Consider the following 18,477-nt stretch of genomic DNA (forward strand, 5'->3'; position numbering starts at 1 on the left):
CCCCTGCCAGAGCACAAGTATTTGTAGGTAATTCGACACTCCTGAGTTAAAAGGGAGGATTTGGATGTGGAGGCATGAAGGAGAACAGTAATGCATGGACGAGTCAGTACTTTATGTCAACTCTTCTATTGTTGTTCATCTCTGTGCAGTTTAAACCCACTGACTTTAATCAGATTTGTTTCTGTTTGTGTTTTTCATGACATCATATTCTGCTGTAAGTGACACCATGATAAATAAGAGGAAAAGCTGATGTTGACATAACAGAACAGACGCAGTATGGCTGTACTTGCAGTGTATGCAAGTCACAATAATCATGAGTAATCTTATTTTACTGGAGTGTTTTTATTTTATTTCCAGGATGGCAGAGTAGGTTTGACTCAGTGTTTGGAGTGGGAGTTGTGTTACTGGAAGACGACTGGTTTGAATCACTGGAAAATGTGGGCAAAGAAAGAGAGAATGTAACTCAAAGAGAAGTTTCCTTGCTGCTTCTCTTCATTATTAAGTTTTAAAAAGTGAGAAAAGAGTATTTTTATATTTAAAGGTCACATATTGTGCAAAATACACTTTACCAGGTTTTTTTTACACTATGTGTCACTAGTCTGTCTGCAAACCCCCAAATTATGAGAAAAGTCCATCCTCTCTGTCTTTTGCATGCTCCACTTTTAAGAAAATGTGTGCTCAAACAGGCCGTTTGGAGACTTTCCCTGCATGACATCACAAAGGGCAGTAGCCCCTCCCCCCCAGGTGGGTGACACTCCCACAGCTAGGTGTTTGTTGTGCCGTCTGAGTCTGCCTTCTCACCGTAAACAATAGGACATGGAGCGAGAAAGCCCGAGCCACATCCCCTTCTAGAGAGGGGGCGTGGTCAGAGACAGCTCATTTACATTTAAAGCTACAGACACAGAAACAGCCTGTTCTGAGCAGGGCTGAAATAGAGGGGTTTATAGGCATGATCAAATACAGGATCAGAGTGGATTTAGAACAAGAAACTTCACAGACATGTATTAAGGAGCTCTAAGACTTATTTAAAATCGTTGAAAAGGAGGATAATATGTGACCTTTATGTTGGAAGTTTTTCCATTCTTTAATAGATAATTTTTTTTCCGTTGAGGTCTCAAAGAAATGTTTCCTGTTTTAAATTTGAATCCAGTTAACAGTATCATGAACTTTTACAGAATTAGACAACATGACAAAACAAATCTAATGCATCAAAATTCAAAAGTTACAATTCATTTTCAGACAAGGCATCAATAAATTGCATAAGAAAAAAAAATGATTAAGAGCTTGAATTTTACATTACTTGTCCAAGTATTAAAAATTCTACAAAATCAATTACGGTATTAACAGTTTGTCTCATTACCTTTCAGCCTGTGATGACAAACACTGGGGTCCGGCCTGCAGCCAGCAGTGCAAGTGTGAGAACGGAGCGCTGTGCAATCCCGTAAAGGGGGCGTGTCAGTGTCTTCCGGGGTTCATTGGACTATACTGCGAGGAGTCGTGTCCAGCAGGGACCTTTGGTAAAGGCTGTCTGCAGAGGTGCAAGTGTGGAACTGGAGGATCCTGCGATAAAGCAACAGGAGAGTGTTTATGTCGGGATGGATTCACTGGGACTTTGTAAGTGCACATTAATAAATTATAGGGATTTATTATGAAATGACTCTTGGATATGGAGAAAAACATGGAAGCCTTTTGAAAATATTAAATAACTATGGAGTGGTTAATCTTTTAACTGTTTATTTCTTAAATTTAGATAACTCACAGATTATTTCACTTAATGTAGAATACTCTATTGATTGTCCCTTGAGGAGAAAATTGATACAAACTGGTTTAAAAACATACAGAAATATCAGGCTTAGAGTGAAGGAAGGACATAAAGAAACAATAGCAGAACCGTGACTGGAAACAAAAGTTGTGCAGGAAAGCGTTTTTATGTCCTAACACGCAGGAATTTGAAGGTTGCAGGACAGGTGAAATGCTTAGTGGAAACAGGCAGGTATGTCAGAGAGACAGATCCAGAACAAAGATTCTTAAAAATAAAAACACAGACCTGCACAACCTGCAAGATGTGCCAACAAAAAAAATTAAAACCAAACCAAGAAAAACTTGGTGGTTGGCATCCATATGTGTTGCATTACCGCCAACGTCTGGATTGTGTAAGTTTCATTTGTGTAAATACAAACAGTGTCCACCCACAGTGATCCATTGTCCTGTTATGTCCTTCTCTGTGACCCAGACACAATTATCTGGGTTTGGACAAAGAAATGGTGTGGTATATATGCTATAGCATGTCAAGTGAATGTGTGACAGGTGTGCAGGTGGGCGGAGGTGAAAAAAAATACATTCTGAATTATTTGTATTCAAGAGAAACATGTCGCAAGAACTGCGATTATAGCATAAAACATGAAAAACAGCAGGTAGACAGAAAAGGTGAGTTATAACTAATAATATACACTTTTTAATTTTTTATCACACATCATATCATTATCGCAGTATTGTACAATGATCTTGCACATCCCACTTTTGTTGTTAAGGCCTATAACTTTGCTAATCATGGTCACAGTGTCCTACTTGGTATGAGACATTTTTTTATTAAAGCATTTAATGCCTTGATGCCTCACTGTGTGGAACACCACTTCATTACAGCTCACTTCATTATGTTAATTTTCTCAGGAGGTCTGACAGACGCAGAACTGGGAGGTCTTACTTAGTCATTCGTTTTCACAACTTAATTTTAAGATGGAAAAACGACCCTGCTACACAACACTATAATCCGTGAGTCATCTGTTACGCCCTGTTTTTCAGATGCCCCTGAGGATGAGTAAGCTATAAAAATTCTTCCCCACAAGATATTAATGGAAACTCTTAAAGCGCTGATGTGAAAGCACAAGCTCCACTGAGAGCTCAATAAAAAAAAAAAAAGGAGGAGGTTTGGATTTACTGATTATAGGATAAAGCACCTCGATGAATTGTTGGTATCTGAAGTCCGTCCATGTTATTTCACCTCACGGGGGTTTTAGAAAATAATATATCCCAAAATTGAATTTTACAACAGGTAGTTTCAGCCAAGTGTTCTGATTGGTTAAAGACACGTTCCAGCTGTGCTGATGATTCCTGTACAGCTGCTGTAATGCCAAGATTCATAGTAATCCAGGAGCTACTGCTCTCCCTTTTCCTACACATTTTCTTATAATCAACAAAGAGAATGTATTAGAGCTATATGATATGACCTGTGGGCTAAAAGGTCATTCTATCTGTGTACAGCTGCTCCGAGAATGAGACTTTTTCTTGTCAGGAAGTAAGCACGATGAACACCCCAATGGAAAGATCGCCAGTCTTTGTCACTGCGAACTATCTGTTCCCCTCAGCTGGTTATGTCGGACTCAGACGACAGAGACACTGACAGCCGATCAATATACATTTTTTGAAAAAGTGCAAAAGTAACAAACTGTGTGCGCCGCTCAGCTGTAGTGCTGTGCATCTCTCAGCACCACCGAGGCGAGGAGAGAGTGAGCGAGCTGCCGACACGAGTTACTTACAGTAGAAACGAGATGATGCTAGTTTGTAACTTGACCGAAAAACATTCTCCTCACAGAGTCTCTGCGATTGGCTAGTGATGAAAAAGCTGACCCTGATTGGTACTTTAATTCAGATATGATAGGTTTTTTTTGTAATGATTAACATTTTATTGAATCAAGTACTTACGTACATTTTTGTGTCAGATAGTTATGTTGGTACTTAGAGAGAAAAAAAACAACAGTTGGGAAATTCTGACAAAATGATACTCAGAAAGGAAAGCAAAAAAACGGATTAATATGGAAGATAAACAAAGTTGCGCTGAAACTTAGTACTCAAGTCAGTGAACTGATTTACCCTACACCACTGGAAGTGTTGAAGCATGAATAATCCACCTTAAAAATCCTCTAAAAACACTTTTATTTTTCTCTCTGTCACTGCTGTATGAAGCATTTACCTCAGTCCTCAGGAATGTCCCAGGACTCTCTGAGTGCTTTGGACTGAAGTGGTCCATTTAGCTTCGTTTATTAATCATCGACTCTGTCCCTTTTCTTCCAGCTGTGAGAAAGCGTGTCCCAGAAGATGTCAGGCACGCTGCCCCTGCCAGAACGGTGGTATCTGCAAGGGCAAAGGGGTCTGTGACTGCCCCCCTGGGTGGACGGTAAGTTTTCAGGTTGCACTGACACTAACCTTTACGTTACCTGTGGAAGCAGCCAGGCTTTGAATGAGGTCATTTGTTATAATCCAGCTGGCTCCCAACCTCGCACAAACAGTTTCTTTTTGTTAACACTGACATAACTCTAAAAACATTTTGAGTGTTATGGATGGGGATAAGACGATTCAATTTTTCAGTTCATGTGAGAACTTAAGGTTTCTCTGTTTTGGAAGACACGAACGAGGAGAGACAAACTATCTCTGAAGTCAGGGTAACTGACCTAATAAAAAAAGATCATTTGTTGGTCTCACATCCCAGTTTTTCATTCTTTTTGACTTTGCATTTCACTCTGTCTCGTCAAAGTCTTCTTTTCTTGTTTCCCTGCAGGGTGCGGTTTGCACGGAGCGCTGCCCAGATGGACGGTTTGGATCAAACTGTGCTGACGAGTGTGTTTGCCACAACAGGGGCAAATGTGACCCTGAAAATGGACAGTGCCAGTGTGCTAAAGGCTTCACCGGTAGTAGGTGTGTGAACATTTCATGTGGGTTAAATTGCAAGTAAAGAACCAAAAAAAAAAAAAAAACGTTGTCTTAAAAGTGTGAGTGGTTGCTTGTTCTTTTGTATTACATCATCAAAGACCAGCTGGGTTGGTCTGTCTCAATTTGTAGTCACTCAACAGTCCACTATTACAGCTGTTCTTTCAAATTAGTTTAAAGTGTTTGAAAGACATCAGAGACAGAAACATACAGCATCAGGCTCAGAACATGACTGTCCAACCACAAGACATAGTATTGGATTAGATTTGGTTTGTCGTTCAACAGTGAATCAACAGCAGACTTGATTCCCTGTGTCTTTATAAGCCTCTGTTTCACTGTTCCAGATGTAATGAGGAGTGTGCTGCAGGCTCGTACGGTCAGGACTGCAAAGGTGTGTGTGACTGTGCGAACGGTGCTCGCTGCTACAACATCGACGGAGGCTGCCTGTGTGAGCCGGGGTTTCACGGTCCACACTGCAGGGACAGGATGTGTGCACCGGGCAAATATGGCATGCACTGTGAACGCACGTGTCTCTGCCAGGACAAACACACACTCAGGTGAGTTCAGGTCTTCTGGAAGAAGGAGGGGTTTCTACAGTAGTGCCCAGAGGAAAAATAGAAAAGAGATTTCAAAAATGTTTTCATATATTTATCCTGGACAACTTATTGATCTGTGTGAACACAAAGTAAGAGTATAGCCATTTTCTCCTGATTCTTATTATTTTCTCCGGGAATAAAGGTTCACAAAATCTCAACTTTGTCTCCTTTTATGTTTCAAAATAAATCTATTTGAGCTCTGAAATACTTCTCTAGTTTTTCCTAAGTTTTGGGACTATTTTTACACATAGGTCTAACATATGAAACCCAGCTAAAACTGGCAAAGTGTTCCTTTAGCTCTCCTTACCTAATCACTGCTCCTTTGTATTGTTTGTAGCTGGCTCATCGAGCTGTATTTACATGTTTATATGTTCATTTTTCAGCTGCCACCCAATGAAAGGAGAATGCACCTGCCAGCCTGGGTGGGCTGGGCTGTTCTGTAACGAGACCTGCGCTCACGGTTTCTACGGTCACGGTTGCCTGGAGCCGTGTTTGTGTGTGAATGGAGGGGTGTGTGATAGTGCAACAGGTCAATGCAAGTGTGCACCCGGGTTCACGGTGAGTGGTGGAGATTATCATGATTGAGTAATGAATCAGTGGGTGATTACATAAGTTCAATTGGATTTTCATTCCACTTAATATTCAGAAGCTCTTGGATTGAATGACTAGACTTACCTGCCTTCACATTGAAATATTTATCTTTTTTTTTTATTGCAGGGGGTTCACTGTGAGAATCCATGTAAAAGTGGCACCTATGGCAAGAACTGCTCTCTGGAGTGCTCCTGCAAAAACGTTGTCGACTGCTCGCCTGTTGATGGGACCTGCTTCTGTAAAGAGGGTAAAAAGTGCATTTGATCACTATCACTGTCAAACAGGAAACTTGTCAGTTACTTCACACCTTGAGAGACTGAAGGATGCAAGATAGTACTAAAATTGGTGAGGCAACTTTATATCAACTATTCAACAAATTAAACATGGCTGACGGTCTTTCCCATGCCTGCAGGCTGGCGGGGGTCGGACTGCTCCTTCCGCTGCTCTGAGGGAACCTGGGGTCCAGGATGCAACGCCACCTGCCACTGCACCAATGGGGCAAAATGTAATCCTGCAGATGGAACCTGCACCTGCACAGCCGGCTGGAAGGGGGCACGCTGTGACCAACCATGCCCGGTAAATGCCCTCATATGAGGCTTTTTAGCTTGATTTATTTGTTCATTAAAGGTAAAGAGGTGAGCAAACTGATAAGGGACAGCAGTTTTTAATTTATACTGATATTCCAAATTGCTACAAGCCACAGAAAATGTCCTGGACTCAGTCCCCAACACTGTATCAAAACACACAGCCCTATGTCTCGCTGAGTAGACAAACAAGCTGCTGTGTTTGATAAGATGAACACAGAAATCATTACAGTGATAATTATTTATGTCAGTTGAGATTGGACAGTCTGTAGAAATGCGGCCCAGCTTTTCATTCCTCCCTTCAGCCTCCAAACGCATTCATCTGTGTTTTGGAGACGTGCTCCTCCGGTCTTTGTCGTGCCAGCCCACCAGGCTGCCCGTACAATCACACTCTGCCAGTGTAGTATTTTGTCTGACTCTGACTGAGCTGGCCTGAACGTTGTGGAGATTCCCCTGACGATTCTGTGCCTGTTGGCGTTTATTCACATGCACAGATGGGCACGTTCGGGCCAGGCTGCCTGAAGAGGTGTGATTGTGTTCATGCAGACGGCTGCCAAGCAACAACCGGGGAGTGCCACTGTCTGCCAGGCTGGTCGGGTAAGTGATGGCGTCCTCTATGTGACTCTGCCAGCTTGGCTTTGTACCACAGATAAGTCCAGTCCAGTGAAACACTGTGTGCTACATTTTTAAATAAGTCTGTCTGATGTCTGACATCGGGTAATTTTCTCCTTATAGCCTGGGCTTCACATCACCTACTGTCATTTTCTGACCGCCGTTTTTTATTCTTTTTAGGATAATTCTACTGCAGCTTTCATTTTCATTTTCAGGAATTAAAAGCAAAAAATTAATTTAGTCGAATATAATCACGTTCATTGTTGAAGAAGTATTCAGATACATTGTTTTACCTGTAGTAGAAATTGAAATCTTCAGTCAACAAGTAAAATGTCTCCATATTCAGAAATAAAGCTTACTTCATAATAATGAAACAAAACCTGCAAATTAACTATAAACTGAAACAGTTAAATCAATGAAGATGTTTCTGCCGCTCTAAGAGCTTAAAGGATGAATAGAGTTATACAATTTATAAAAACAAGTGCCAATCCAAAAAAAAGAAATCTCTATTTGCTTTGATTTCCTTATATGGCCATACTTTGAGACGCAGGAGACAGACAAACGTTGGATTTTTTTGGATTTCTTTATTAAAACAAACGGCATGAACACTTCTTGGCAGTTGGCCTGCCCTGCACTGATTTTCTGTTTTTCCTCCAGGTTCACGCTGTAACCAGCCGTGTTCAGAGGGTCTGTGGGGGCGTCACTGTAACCAGACCTGTTTAAAGCACTGTCCCAACAGTGACACGTGTGTGAGGGAAACTGGAGCATGTGTGTGTCGCGCAGGCTACTGGGGAGTCACCTGTCAAAACAGTGAGTCTTGTTTTCAATTTTTTATCTAGACATAATTTTAGATTTACAACATCTCCATTTCTGTCTTTTTTTTGTTTGTTTGTTTGTTTTGTTTCCCAGAATGCCGAGCTGGTATGTATGGAGAGCAGTGCAGCATGTCGTGTCCATCCTGTGGTCAGTCGTACCGCTGCCACCATGTGACCGGAGAGTGTGACTGTCTACCTGGGTTCACTGGAGCCAACTGTGACCAAGGTTTGAATTAACATCAATAATTCTACAGCGCTCAACAAACCATCCAAACAAGTCCAAACTTTTTCTAAGAGTGGGCAACCTTTGAATCACACAAACCTCAGATACAGCAAAAATATCTACAAATTCAATCTCAATGTCACCTTGTGCGTCATCTTTTACATGACATTGTGTGTCTTACAGTTTGTCCTGCTGGCTACTTTGGAAAACAGTGTTCTGAAGTTTGTATAAACTGTGCCAACAACTCCACATGTGACCACCGGGACGGCCACTGTGAATGTTTGCCCGGCTGGACCGCGACGGACTGCTCCATACGTGAGTTTATATCATCATCAAGAAAGGTTCAATTACTAGAGGAAAAGAGCCATTGACAAATATGAACTGACTGCTGCTGATCAATCACAACTTTAAGTCCTTAGTTGTTTATTTTGTATTTATTTATTTAACCAGGTTGGTCCCATTGAGATTAAAAACCTCTTTTTCAAGGGAGACCTGGCCAAGACAGGCAGCAGCAAAAACACAAAAGTTACTGACAGAAATACAAAGAGAGGCAAAATACAATTTACAAAGCACTAAATTTTGGATTGAAATAGAACCATCTATGAGTCATATCTGGGAATCAGTTGTTCAAACAGCCGAGTTTAAACATCGACATCCTATAGGATCTGCTTCCATGTCTTTCATTTTGGATTTAAAAACATTTAAGCTCACCAGCTTTATAACTTAATGAGTATTTGTCCCCAGGTCAATGACTTTTGTTCTGCACACCTTCTGAAGATTAGTTTGACTTGAAATAAAGGTTTAACCTAACAGGGCTTTTCACCACCACTCATTCTGCATCTTATACCCTAAATTGTTTTTTGGTAATCTGTCCAAAAATAGGGAGTAAGGATTACTTGTTTTTTCCATCTCCTTCTTCCTGCATCTCCCCCTCTCCCACTTTGACTGAACCAGTTAACTATTCATTAAGATAGTTGAAATTTTAATCGTTTATTTGAATCAGGGACAGTGTACAAAAAAACATTAGTCTCAGAAGAGAAGAGATGCTTTGTACCAGATTTAGCTAGCTAGCTGATTTCCATCTGTTGTCCCTGGGCAGATGATGGCAACAGCAAAATACAAATCAACCAGTCACACAAACACACACACAAAAAAAAGGAAAAAAGACACAGAACTGACTGTAATATTTCTTCACAACTTGAGCCAAACTTTTTTAAAGACAGAAAATAGCTAGGAAAACTTCAGAAAGCTTTATTGTAACTCTCCTCAGCGTTACACCAAGTTGTGCTTATTATTCCGAATCTGGTGAAGCATCACTTTAGCAGATCATTATCATCTTTGCAACATAATTGAGTGTTCTGTTTGTGTGTCTTGTCTTGTGTGTTTTCCAGCCTGTAGTCCAGGACGCTTTGGTCCGTTCTGTACTCAGACCTGCTCCTGTCCAACCAACCTCATCTGTGACCGATTCACTGGAGACTGTGTGTGTGAAGGTGGAGGAGACGAGTGCAAAGAAGGTACAGACAAAAAGACTTCAAACTCAGCCTTTTTTTAAACAGTGCTGATTTCCATTAGCGTATTCTTTGGCTTCTATTTCTGTTTGTGGAACGTTACCGAAGGTTTCTTCAGCTACTTAAATTCACTTTCCACTCGCTGTTTTCACAGACTCCTCTGTGCAGTCGGGGAGCGTTATGGTTCCTCTTCCTCCCGGCGAGAGGGAGTCGTGGGGAGCCATCGCTGGCATCGTGGTGCTCGTCATACTGGTGGTGTTGCTGCTGGCTCTGCTGCTGCTCTACCGCCGCAGGCAGAAGGACAAGCAGAACAACACGCCGACTGTTTCCTTCTCCACCGCACGCACCGTCAACTCTGAATACGCTGTTCCAGGTACAATACGGACGACATAGCAGCCTCCGCCATCAGTGTGTGAATGGGATTAGTACATTTCTGATGGTCACTTTACATAGCAGCCTAAAATCATTGGAGCAGTCAGTAGACAAGGGCTATACATGCTCAAGTCCATTTACCATTACAATGACGCCCTGTTCTATCACTTCTTTGAACTCCTGAATGATACTCCCTTTATTCAGTCTCACACATTTATTTACCTTTGAATACGAAACTAAACATGTCTAGTGATACGATAGCAAAATAGTGGTTCGAAATTGTACAAGGCTTGTCTTTATTTTGAATGTTTAATTTAACTGTGTTAGTCCCGTTGAGATTAAGAACCTCTTTTCCAAAACTGGCCAAAACAGTCGGCAGCAAAAACACAAAGGGACACAAAGTACAAGTACAACACATTCAAATGTGCACGTCGTCTTTTTCATGACGAACATACGGGTTGATGTAGGAGACTTTCAGGAGACTGAAGGTCAAATAACTGGCTGTTACACGGCGATTTAGCAATGACTGAAAAATCGATGTTACAACAAGAGACACTATGACAAATTCATGTTTCTGTTTGTACTTTTGTTTCTTTAAATTTGGATCTTTATTAAGAAAAAAATACATTTGCTTGTGTTTCCAAAAATCATGTTGCTATTTAATGTTTGATCAACTTTCAATTGATTTAAGTAGCATTATTTCATGGCATCATGCCAAATGATATGATGGCAAATGATAATGTGTTGAACAAGTGAAATGATTCCTCCTGTCAACCAGTGAATATAAAGTCACATATATTTTTTTCTTAATGGATTATTTAGTATTTCATATACACTGATCATTAGACTTAGATGTTTGTAAATGTGTCCTCGGTCATACATGGTTTTGGTTTTAACTCACTCTCGTTTTTTTTTTTTTTTTAATACTCTTCCACAGGGATGCATTTTATTGACCTTGAGGTGGTTTTATAGCCACAGATGTGATTCCATGTGTTTGTTTTGGCCTCCAGATGTTCCTCACAGTTACCATCATTACTACTCCAACCCCAGCTACCACACACTGAGCCAGAACCGACCTCCACTGCCCCACCTGCCCAACAACCACGACCGCACCATCAAGGTGAATGTCACCTCGGCAACCTCTGCTCTGAGACTCGAGGCTGTTTTCAGGCCTAAGAGCTTTTTTTTTTTTTTTTTTTTTTTTTTTTGCAGTATTGGGACATGTTGTTGTTTAATTAACAGCAGCTGTCTGTGTCGTAAATGTTTGTACCTGTGCGTCACTGCTCCTCAGTGCCACATTTCATTGGCCTGACTTCCGTTCAAAGGACGTTTTTGAAATGTTTCTTAGCGTTAATAGTTGCTGTTTTTATTCTTGTGTCTTCGTTGCAGAACACCAATAACCAGCTGTTCTGCAGTGTGAAAAACATGGAGCGGGAGAGGCGGGGCTTGTTTGGGGTCGAGAGCAATGCCACTCTACCTGCGGACTGGAAACACCACGAGCCCCGCAAAGACTCAGGTATGTCTGGATGAGGCTAAACTATGTTTCCATACAATTCATGCTTTTAAAGGAGACACTGAAGGAAACAGTAGAGTAAGATCAAATAAGTGGATTAATAAAGATACTATACTGAGCTGGTTTCCTTAATCCCAAATATGATGATGAAAAGATGACGGGTCAAACCTGCAAATGACATGCTAAAATGTTCTCGCCATTTCTCTGCAATGACCTTTTAATTTTACAAAGTTGTACATTCAGGCGCCTCTGCTCGTCAACATAGTGGCAGCACTAGTTTGGTTACGTCTGCTATCGCACTAATCTCATGGGAACAAAAGTGAAAGCGTCGCACAATGACGTCAAACGGAGGAGAAACCTGCGCACAGCGTGACGTTACAAGCCCCAAAATCCGTTTTTCCCATCTACACATAAACACATGGAGTTTCTGAAAATCCAAAAGGTGCGTTTTCAATGACCTAAAACGCTGTTTGCATACGAGAGGCCAAAACATACACCGTTTTCCAAAATACGTGTGGACTACGTGTGGACTAGGCCTATGAGTCAGCAGAAAGCTTATTGGATGTGAGTTACGTACGTTTTATCACACAAACTAATCAGTAATTTAGGAGTAAATATTGCATTGGTTTGATGTTTTTACTCGTAAAACAATAGTGTAGAAAAACGCTCAGAAGATAGAAACTTTTATTGTCTTAAGTGTAAAAATACCATCATTGTTAGTGTACGCTAAATCAGGAGGAATTCAGAGCAGAGACGTGCACTTACAGCTCAGGAAAACTTGAAAAATCTCTTTTACACAGCCTGTGGAAAAGTTTATCAACCATCACATTTTCTTTGGACAAAAATTCACTCTAGTCAACGCTGCGGGTTTGATTTGAGACTATAAAAACCAATCAGGAACTCATAAACAGTGATCGTTGCACCGCCAGCTTCGACTCACCTGGTAGTGATTTTTCAGGTTTGTCTGCCTTTGATTAGTTTGCCATGATTTGTCTTTTATTGTTCACAGGAGCTTTTGGAATCGACCGGAGCTACAGCTACAGTGCCAGCCTCGGAAAATATTACAACAAAGGTAATTTATCACCCTATTTTCACCTTTTTACCTCTCCTCCTCTCTATGATCTACTACAGAGAAGTATGGTTACTAGAACTACGGAGGCAAAGTGATGCACCACAAAAATAAACGACCACATGATTGAGATGAGAAGTTTTCAAGACGTAAGATGAGGAGCTTTAGAAATGTCTTTATTATGGTAAAAATCATGAAGGAAATGAGCTATCAACGATCCATTATCGTTTTGATTCCAAACAAAGTCTGTGGCAGTTCAGAACTCATATCTCTGGTTCTGTCAATTGTTAGTTCTTAAAGCGCGGTGGCTTACGGAGGGTCAGTCAGTCAACCATGTGAACCCTTTTTTTGGGCTATTTTTGCTATAATTGGATAGAAAAGCTAAGGAAAGACAGGATATGTTGGGCGATGAAAGGGGCCGAGGTCGGATTGCATGAGGACTACTACTGTTGATGTATTGATTCATTCAATGATTTCAAAACTAGTCACATACTGTACCCTCAAGCCCCTGCCTGTTGCCTCCACTGCCTGAATGTTGTGTTTGGTGCCAGTTAGCTAATGTTAGCATGCAAACGTGCTAAACAAAGATGCCGAATGTGGTTAATGTTAGGGATGCTCGTCGTTATGGTGATATCAGCATTTGCAACAATCACATTACAGAAGTCTGAATTCATTGCAAAAAAAATCATTGACTGTATAAAAGAAATATGGACGTATCTCAGGGACATCACCCATTGGTTACTGAAGGGATGCTTTGAAGCCCAACGATGGCGGTCCCCATATTGGAAATGCTGCAAGTCATATCATTATCGGAATATTAAACAATGTTATCGCAGCAAGTCAATATCATACCTGCCCATTATCAGCATGCTAACATGCTCAACGCCTTGTTATGTCAGCCTCACTGAGCTGCTGGTAAACTAGTATTTCAACATGAATGACATCTGACTCTTTGTTACAAACATGACCTGTAAAACCAACCAAATGATACCTGGGGTACAGAAAAATGTTACGTACAATTGTGTTGCATAAAAATGATGTAGACTAATCACATTTCATGATATTTGACTGTCCATTGGGTTTTCTTTGAACCATCTCAATCCATGAAATGAAAAGGTCTTAAACTTTTCCTCAGTCCGTCTCAGGGACTCATAAAAAACATTAAAAAAATATTTGGAAGATGTCCAGGAAACTGCTATAAAGTTACAACCCATACTAGATTTATACTAACCTTTAATCCTGCTGCGCTCTGACCGTCCACATGTACCTCAGATGTATTTTTTAACATCTCGCTGCTTCCTGTGTGCTGACAGAGCTGAAGGACTCGGTGGCGGTGAGCAGCAGCTCTCTGAACAGCGAGAACCCGTATGCCACCATCAAAGACCTGCCGGGCCTGCCCTTCTGCCCCCCGGAGAGCAGCTACATGGAGATGAAGTCAGCCGTGCCGCGAGAGCGAGCATACACAGAGATCAGCCCGCCGTTCAACACAGCCACTTTACGCAGAGGTGAGCAGCTCTACCATCTCCGGATGAATTTAACGACTGTTCACAAGGAAGTGAAGGAAGGAAGAGGAAGAGGAAAGGGTTGCTGAGGAGGGTTTTTTTTAATTGTCCTGCAGTTTATTACAATGTAAACATATAGATCAACATGAAGCCAGGCTGACAACTGAAGACTGGAAAGTACTGTTGTTGAACTTTAAACGTTTTAAATGAGACATCTTAAACATGTAGCAGATATCAAATATATCCTGACTTCATGTATAATCACGCATGACTTTCTGAAAAGTAAGTTAAGTCAAGCTCCCTCTGGGTTTGTTGTTCTCAGTTCTGCGTTCACACTGATGGGACAGCGTTTCCTTCAGTTTGGTCAAACATGTTTCATCAAGTATTATGAAATAGTATAATGTATATATATATATAGAGAGAGTATTATCCCTCTCAAACCGTTCACCAGAATCTGGGGAAAGAGAGATTGCTCCGTCCACTCAGGGAGGAGGTACAATAAATAAAGTATGTCTAGTATTAGCAGTAACAGCTAAGAATGACAACAGACTGATCAGTGTCATATTAACGTTGACTGTAATGTAATGATGATGAAACAGGGAGAACTGATTATGTAAATTATGGAGGTTGAAGTTGAGCTGCTTTGAGGTTCACTTTAATATTTATATCAATGATAATAGATGTACGCCTGATATTATATATATATATTATATTCACTTTTATATTGAAACAGTTTTCTGTAATTATTACCTGGAAAATTAATCTTACTGTGTTTTTAATTCCCCCCCCCCCCCCCCCCCAGAGCGCCAGAGTTCTCTCGGCCACCCTCCACACGAGGACCCCCAGAGCCACTACGACCTCCCTGTGAACAGTCACATCCCAGGACATTACGACCTACCGCCACTCCGCCGACCCCCCTCCCCATCCCTGAGGAGGAGTCCTCAGTGACAGCCACAGCAGCAGATTGTAGTCCTGCTCCTCCCTTAAAGGGATGATTGCTAATGAAGAGCGAACTGTACCTGTTCATCAGATCTGTACAACACCCACGGAGCAGTAGCAAGGCATCTGTCCCACCAAGGGGCTTTGTTTACTGTGGAGGTCCCCCTTTTAACTCCACACTGCCCCCCTGTGGGCTGAAGTGGTACTCGCTGCACCAGGACAGACTTGTCATCCTGACAGAGGAGCCAGTATCTGCAGGGAAGAACGCTGGACTGTTGTGACACCAACGTCTCATTTGTCTCCCACGGGAAAAGACTAAAAGGCTAAAAGCAGCAACCGGGGAAGTTTAAAGTGTTTGAACTCGTTTCAGCAGGCTCTTAAGTTCTACCACACAATGGGCTTGTTTCGTCTTTAAGCCCCTTTTCAAAAGTAATGTTTTTATTATCTAAAGTGATAAGTTTGGACTTACAGTTTTCATTCTGCTTCTGAATGGTTAAATTCAGGTCTCATACATTTTTTATATCTGCAATTCATGATGAACTCATCACTGCTGGACTTTCTTTTGATATCCTCATTGGGAAACCTTGGGAACCTCAAAAAGAGACAAAGGTCATTGAAATGTATAACAATGGGAAAAAAAAATCAAAAATCCTCAATTTCAGGAATCTTGAAAGTCACGTATTTTAAAGTAGTAAGTAAAAGATTTGCTTTTCAATGTTTCACTCCATTTGGCATTTAGATACATATTGATAATGATGAATGTTTTGCTGCTCTCTTATGGAAACTTTGTAAATATAGAAAAATATATTGTTATCTTTACTGTTATGAAGAGCGGCCCTATTATCACATGGTCATATTTTGACAGGGTTTGTGTGACCAAAGATCTGAAACATTTTGGTAATTAATTAATGAAGCTCGCTGCCATGACATGACAGTATTATGAATTTTAACACAAAGTGTTCTAGAGCTACTTGTTTTCTGTTTTTGGTATTTAAAGGGCCAGTTCACCTGAAACACATAAAACAGTTTACCACTTCTGCATTGGTTTTTTCAAGAGTTGTCCATCCAAAATTAATAAACAAATCAAGCTGCAGAATCACATACAGGTATACTGTGTGTGTATATATATATATATATATATATATATGTATATATTACCTATCCCTAGAATTCTTACTTGTCTAAACTTCATCCAGATTGTCTTCATTTTCAGGCTGACTCAAGTGACATCACTTTATCATATCGGACACAGCTCTCTCGGACCAAAGGCTTTATCGAACCATTCTTTTTTCCTTTCTTTTTTAAAGTTGTTTTTTGGACATTTTAGCAGCTGAAGAGAGACATTAAATGTTAGGAGAGGGGGGGGTTGGAGGATGACATACAGCAAAGGACCGAGGTTGGATTCGAACCCATGGCCGCTGCAATGAGGTCTATAGCCTCTGTACATGAAACGCGCGACATAACCGCTTTGCTATCGGCGCCCCTTTTTTCAAACTTTTTTCATATATTCAGTACTGCTCTCAAAGACCTGAAAACAGACTTTAATGTACAAAACAGGCGCGCTTCCCCTTTAAATCTAAGACATTAACACACTGATGTTTGTCTCTGATTCTTCTGCTGCATCATTGATTTCATAATACATTGTTTGTACGACAGCCATCCAACTGTTCAGACTCACAGGAACACTGTAAGAGAGGAAACTGTAAAACATGTTAAATATGGTTTTGGGTCATGGGTGAATTGGCTGTTTCATTGGCTGGTTAGTCTTTTTTGCTGCAGTTATAATGTTGTTAATTATTGCAGACAGAAGTCGATCACTATTTTTCTAAATTGATTTGCCAACTAAAATTCTTGTGTCCTGTTCATTTTCTGAAAAATGTAATGTTTGGTATAATATTCAGATCCAAGAAGTTGTGCTGTAAATACAAACCCTGTGTACCAGAAGAATGTACATCACGCTATAGTTTTGAGTTTTCGCTTTTTTTTACAACGCAAGGCCGTATATTTTTGAATGTAACCATAGTAACATGTGTATAATGTAAATAAAATGGCTGCACTTTTCGTTAGTGTTTTTTCTTTATCAGTGAATTCATTGAAGCAGTCGTTCGCTGGAATAAAAAATATATTTTTAATCAATAGCAGCACTTCTGGTCTACTTGGCAGCATTTGTTGCTCTAAAACCCGTATGTTTGACTCAGCACTAATGGAGCCTTCATAAAAGTGATGGTTACCCCATACCATCACAGATGCTGGCTTTTGAGCCGAGCACTGCTAACAAGCTGGATGACCCCTCTCCTCTTCAGCTCAGGAGGCATGACAACCATCATTTATTTAACCAGTATTTAAATCTGGACTCATCAGAATTTATATAAGGACAGTTTTCCACTTCACCTCAGTCAATCTTGAATGACCTCAGGCTCAGAGGAGGTGTGACATTTCTGGATCCTGATTGTAAACGGTGTCCTCTTTACGAGTTGAACTGTGTTGACAGACAACAGCTTCTGGACCTTATCCTGAAAACCAAGCAGTGATGTCCATGACAAAGGTTTGTGTGTTTTTCTGAAGATTACAGCCATTCAATATTCATGTATTTGCCTTTCCCTTGTGTCTTTTATTATTATTAAGACACTTTTGGGATTTCACACTGACAAACTATTTTGTTGTAATTCTTGCACTATTCTCCAGCACCATCTTCACAGAGGGGTGACTCCCTCCCCATGTTTACTATACTTCAGATAGACTCGTCCTCTTTGGGATTCTCTTCTAATACCCAATCTTGTGACGAACCTGTTGCATCAGTTCATCGTGTTAACTGTCCGATTTCAGGTGTTTCCTTCCAGCATTCCACAACTTTTCCAGTCTCTTGTTGCGAATGGCCCGACCTTTTGGAAAAGTGTTGCTGTCATAAAATTCTAAATGGGAATATATTTTTCCAAAAACAAAGACATTTCCCAATTTTCAGCGTTTGATACCTTTGTGCTATGTTAAACTAAATATTGTGTTTCAATGTGTTTCACATCATCACATTTCTTGTTGTTGACATTTAGACATCCCAACTTTTTGGGTTTGTAGGCCTGTGTCTCATAACTTTCAAAGAACATATGAAATAAATGCCATGTTTTTGTTTATTATAGATCTGTCTTAGGGTCTGTCTGCACGGTGCATTGAGTGTCTGCACACCACCGCTACGATCTCTTCTTCACGATTCTTATGTTGGTATTGTGATTCCGTTGAACTACAAGTAGCAATGATATGAAGGCAAATATTTCCGTCTGACAGGGATAGTCTCCCGCTGTGCTGTATGAGCTGTATGTGAACAGCCAGGTCAGGAGAATATCCAGAGCAGTACCCCTGAAATGATCTAGATATTTTCAGGAGTGCATGAGAAAAATGCTTTAGAGGCCAAAACAAAACACATTTGATTAAACCACTTTATTGATTGTCGTAAA

At 40.7% G+C, this 18,477-nt stretch overlaps 1 protein-coding gene across 3 annotated transcripts in view; it reads left to right on the top strand.

Moving 5' to 3' along the window:
- Window positions 1-17,089, top strand: part of pear1 (platelet endothelial aggregation receptor 1) — a 54,762-nt gene extending 37,673 nt beyond the window's left edge. For all 3 annotated transcript variants that reach the window (XM_061049960.1, XM_061049958.1, XM_061049959.1), the window contains exons 6-23: window positions 1,368-1,614; window positions 4,072-4,174; window positions 4,556-4,692; window positions 5,049-5,261; window positions 5,684-5,858; window positions 6,018-6,138; window positions 6,304-6,467; window positions 6,970-7,072; window positions 7,745-7,897; window positions 7,997-8,128; window positions 8,309-8,440; window positions 9,517-9,639; window positions 9,788-10,006; window positions 11,016-11,125; window positions 11,395-11,521; window positions 12,528-12,590; window positions 13,901-14,092; window positions 14,892-17,089. In XM_061049960.1, coding sequence (XP_060905943.1) covers window positions 1,368-1,614; window positions 4,072-4,174; window positions 4,556-4,692; window positions 5,049-5,261; window positions 5,684-5,858; window positions 6,018-6,138; window positions 6,304-6,467; window positions 6,970-7,072; window positions 7,745-7,897; window positions 7,997-8,128; window positions 8,309-8,440; window positions 9,517-9,639; window positions 9,788-10,006; window positions 11,016-11,125; window positions 11,395-11,521; window positions 12,528-12,590; window positions 13,901-14,092; window positions 14,892-15,037 — 2,660 coding nt within the window. In that variant the 3' untranslated portion in view covers window positions 15,038-17,089. The remainder of the gene's footprint in view (window positions 1-1,367; window positions 1,615-4,071; window positions 4,175-4,555; window positions 4,693-5,048; window positions 5,262-5,683; window positions 5,859-6,017; window positions 6,139-6,303; window positions 6,468-6,969; window positions 7,073-7,744; window positions 7,898-7,996; window positions 8,129-8,308; window positions 8,441-9,516; window positions 9,640-9,787; window positions 10,007-11,015; window positions 11,126-11,394; window positions 11,522-12,527; window positions 12,591-13,900; window positions 14,093-14,891) is intronic.
- Window positions 17,090-18,477: the final 1,388 nt, after the last annotated feature.

The sequence above is a fragment of the Labrus mixtus genome, chromosome 11, assembly GCF_963584025.1.
Source record: "Labrus mixtus chromosome 11, fLabMix1.1, whole genome shotgun sequence".
Classification (NCBI taxonomy): Eukaryota; Metazoa; Chordata; class Actinopteri; order Labriformes; family Labridae; genus Labrus; species Labrus mixtus.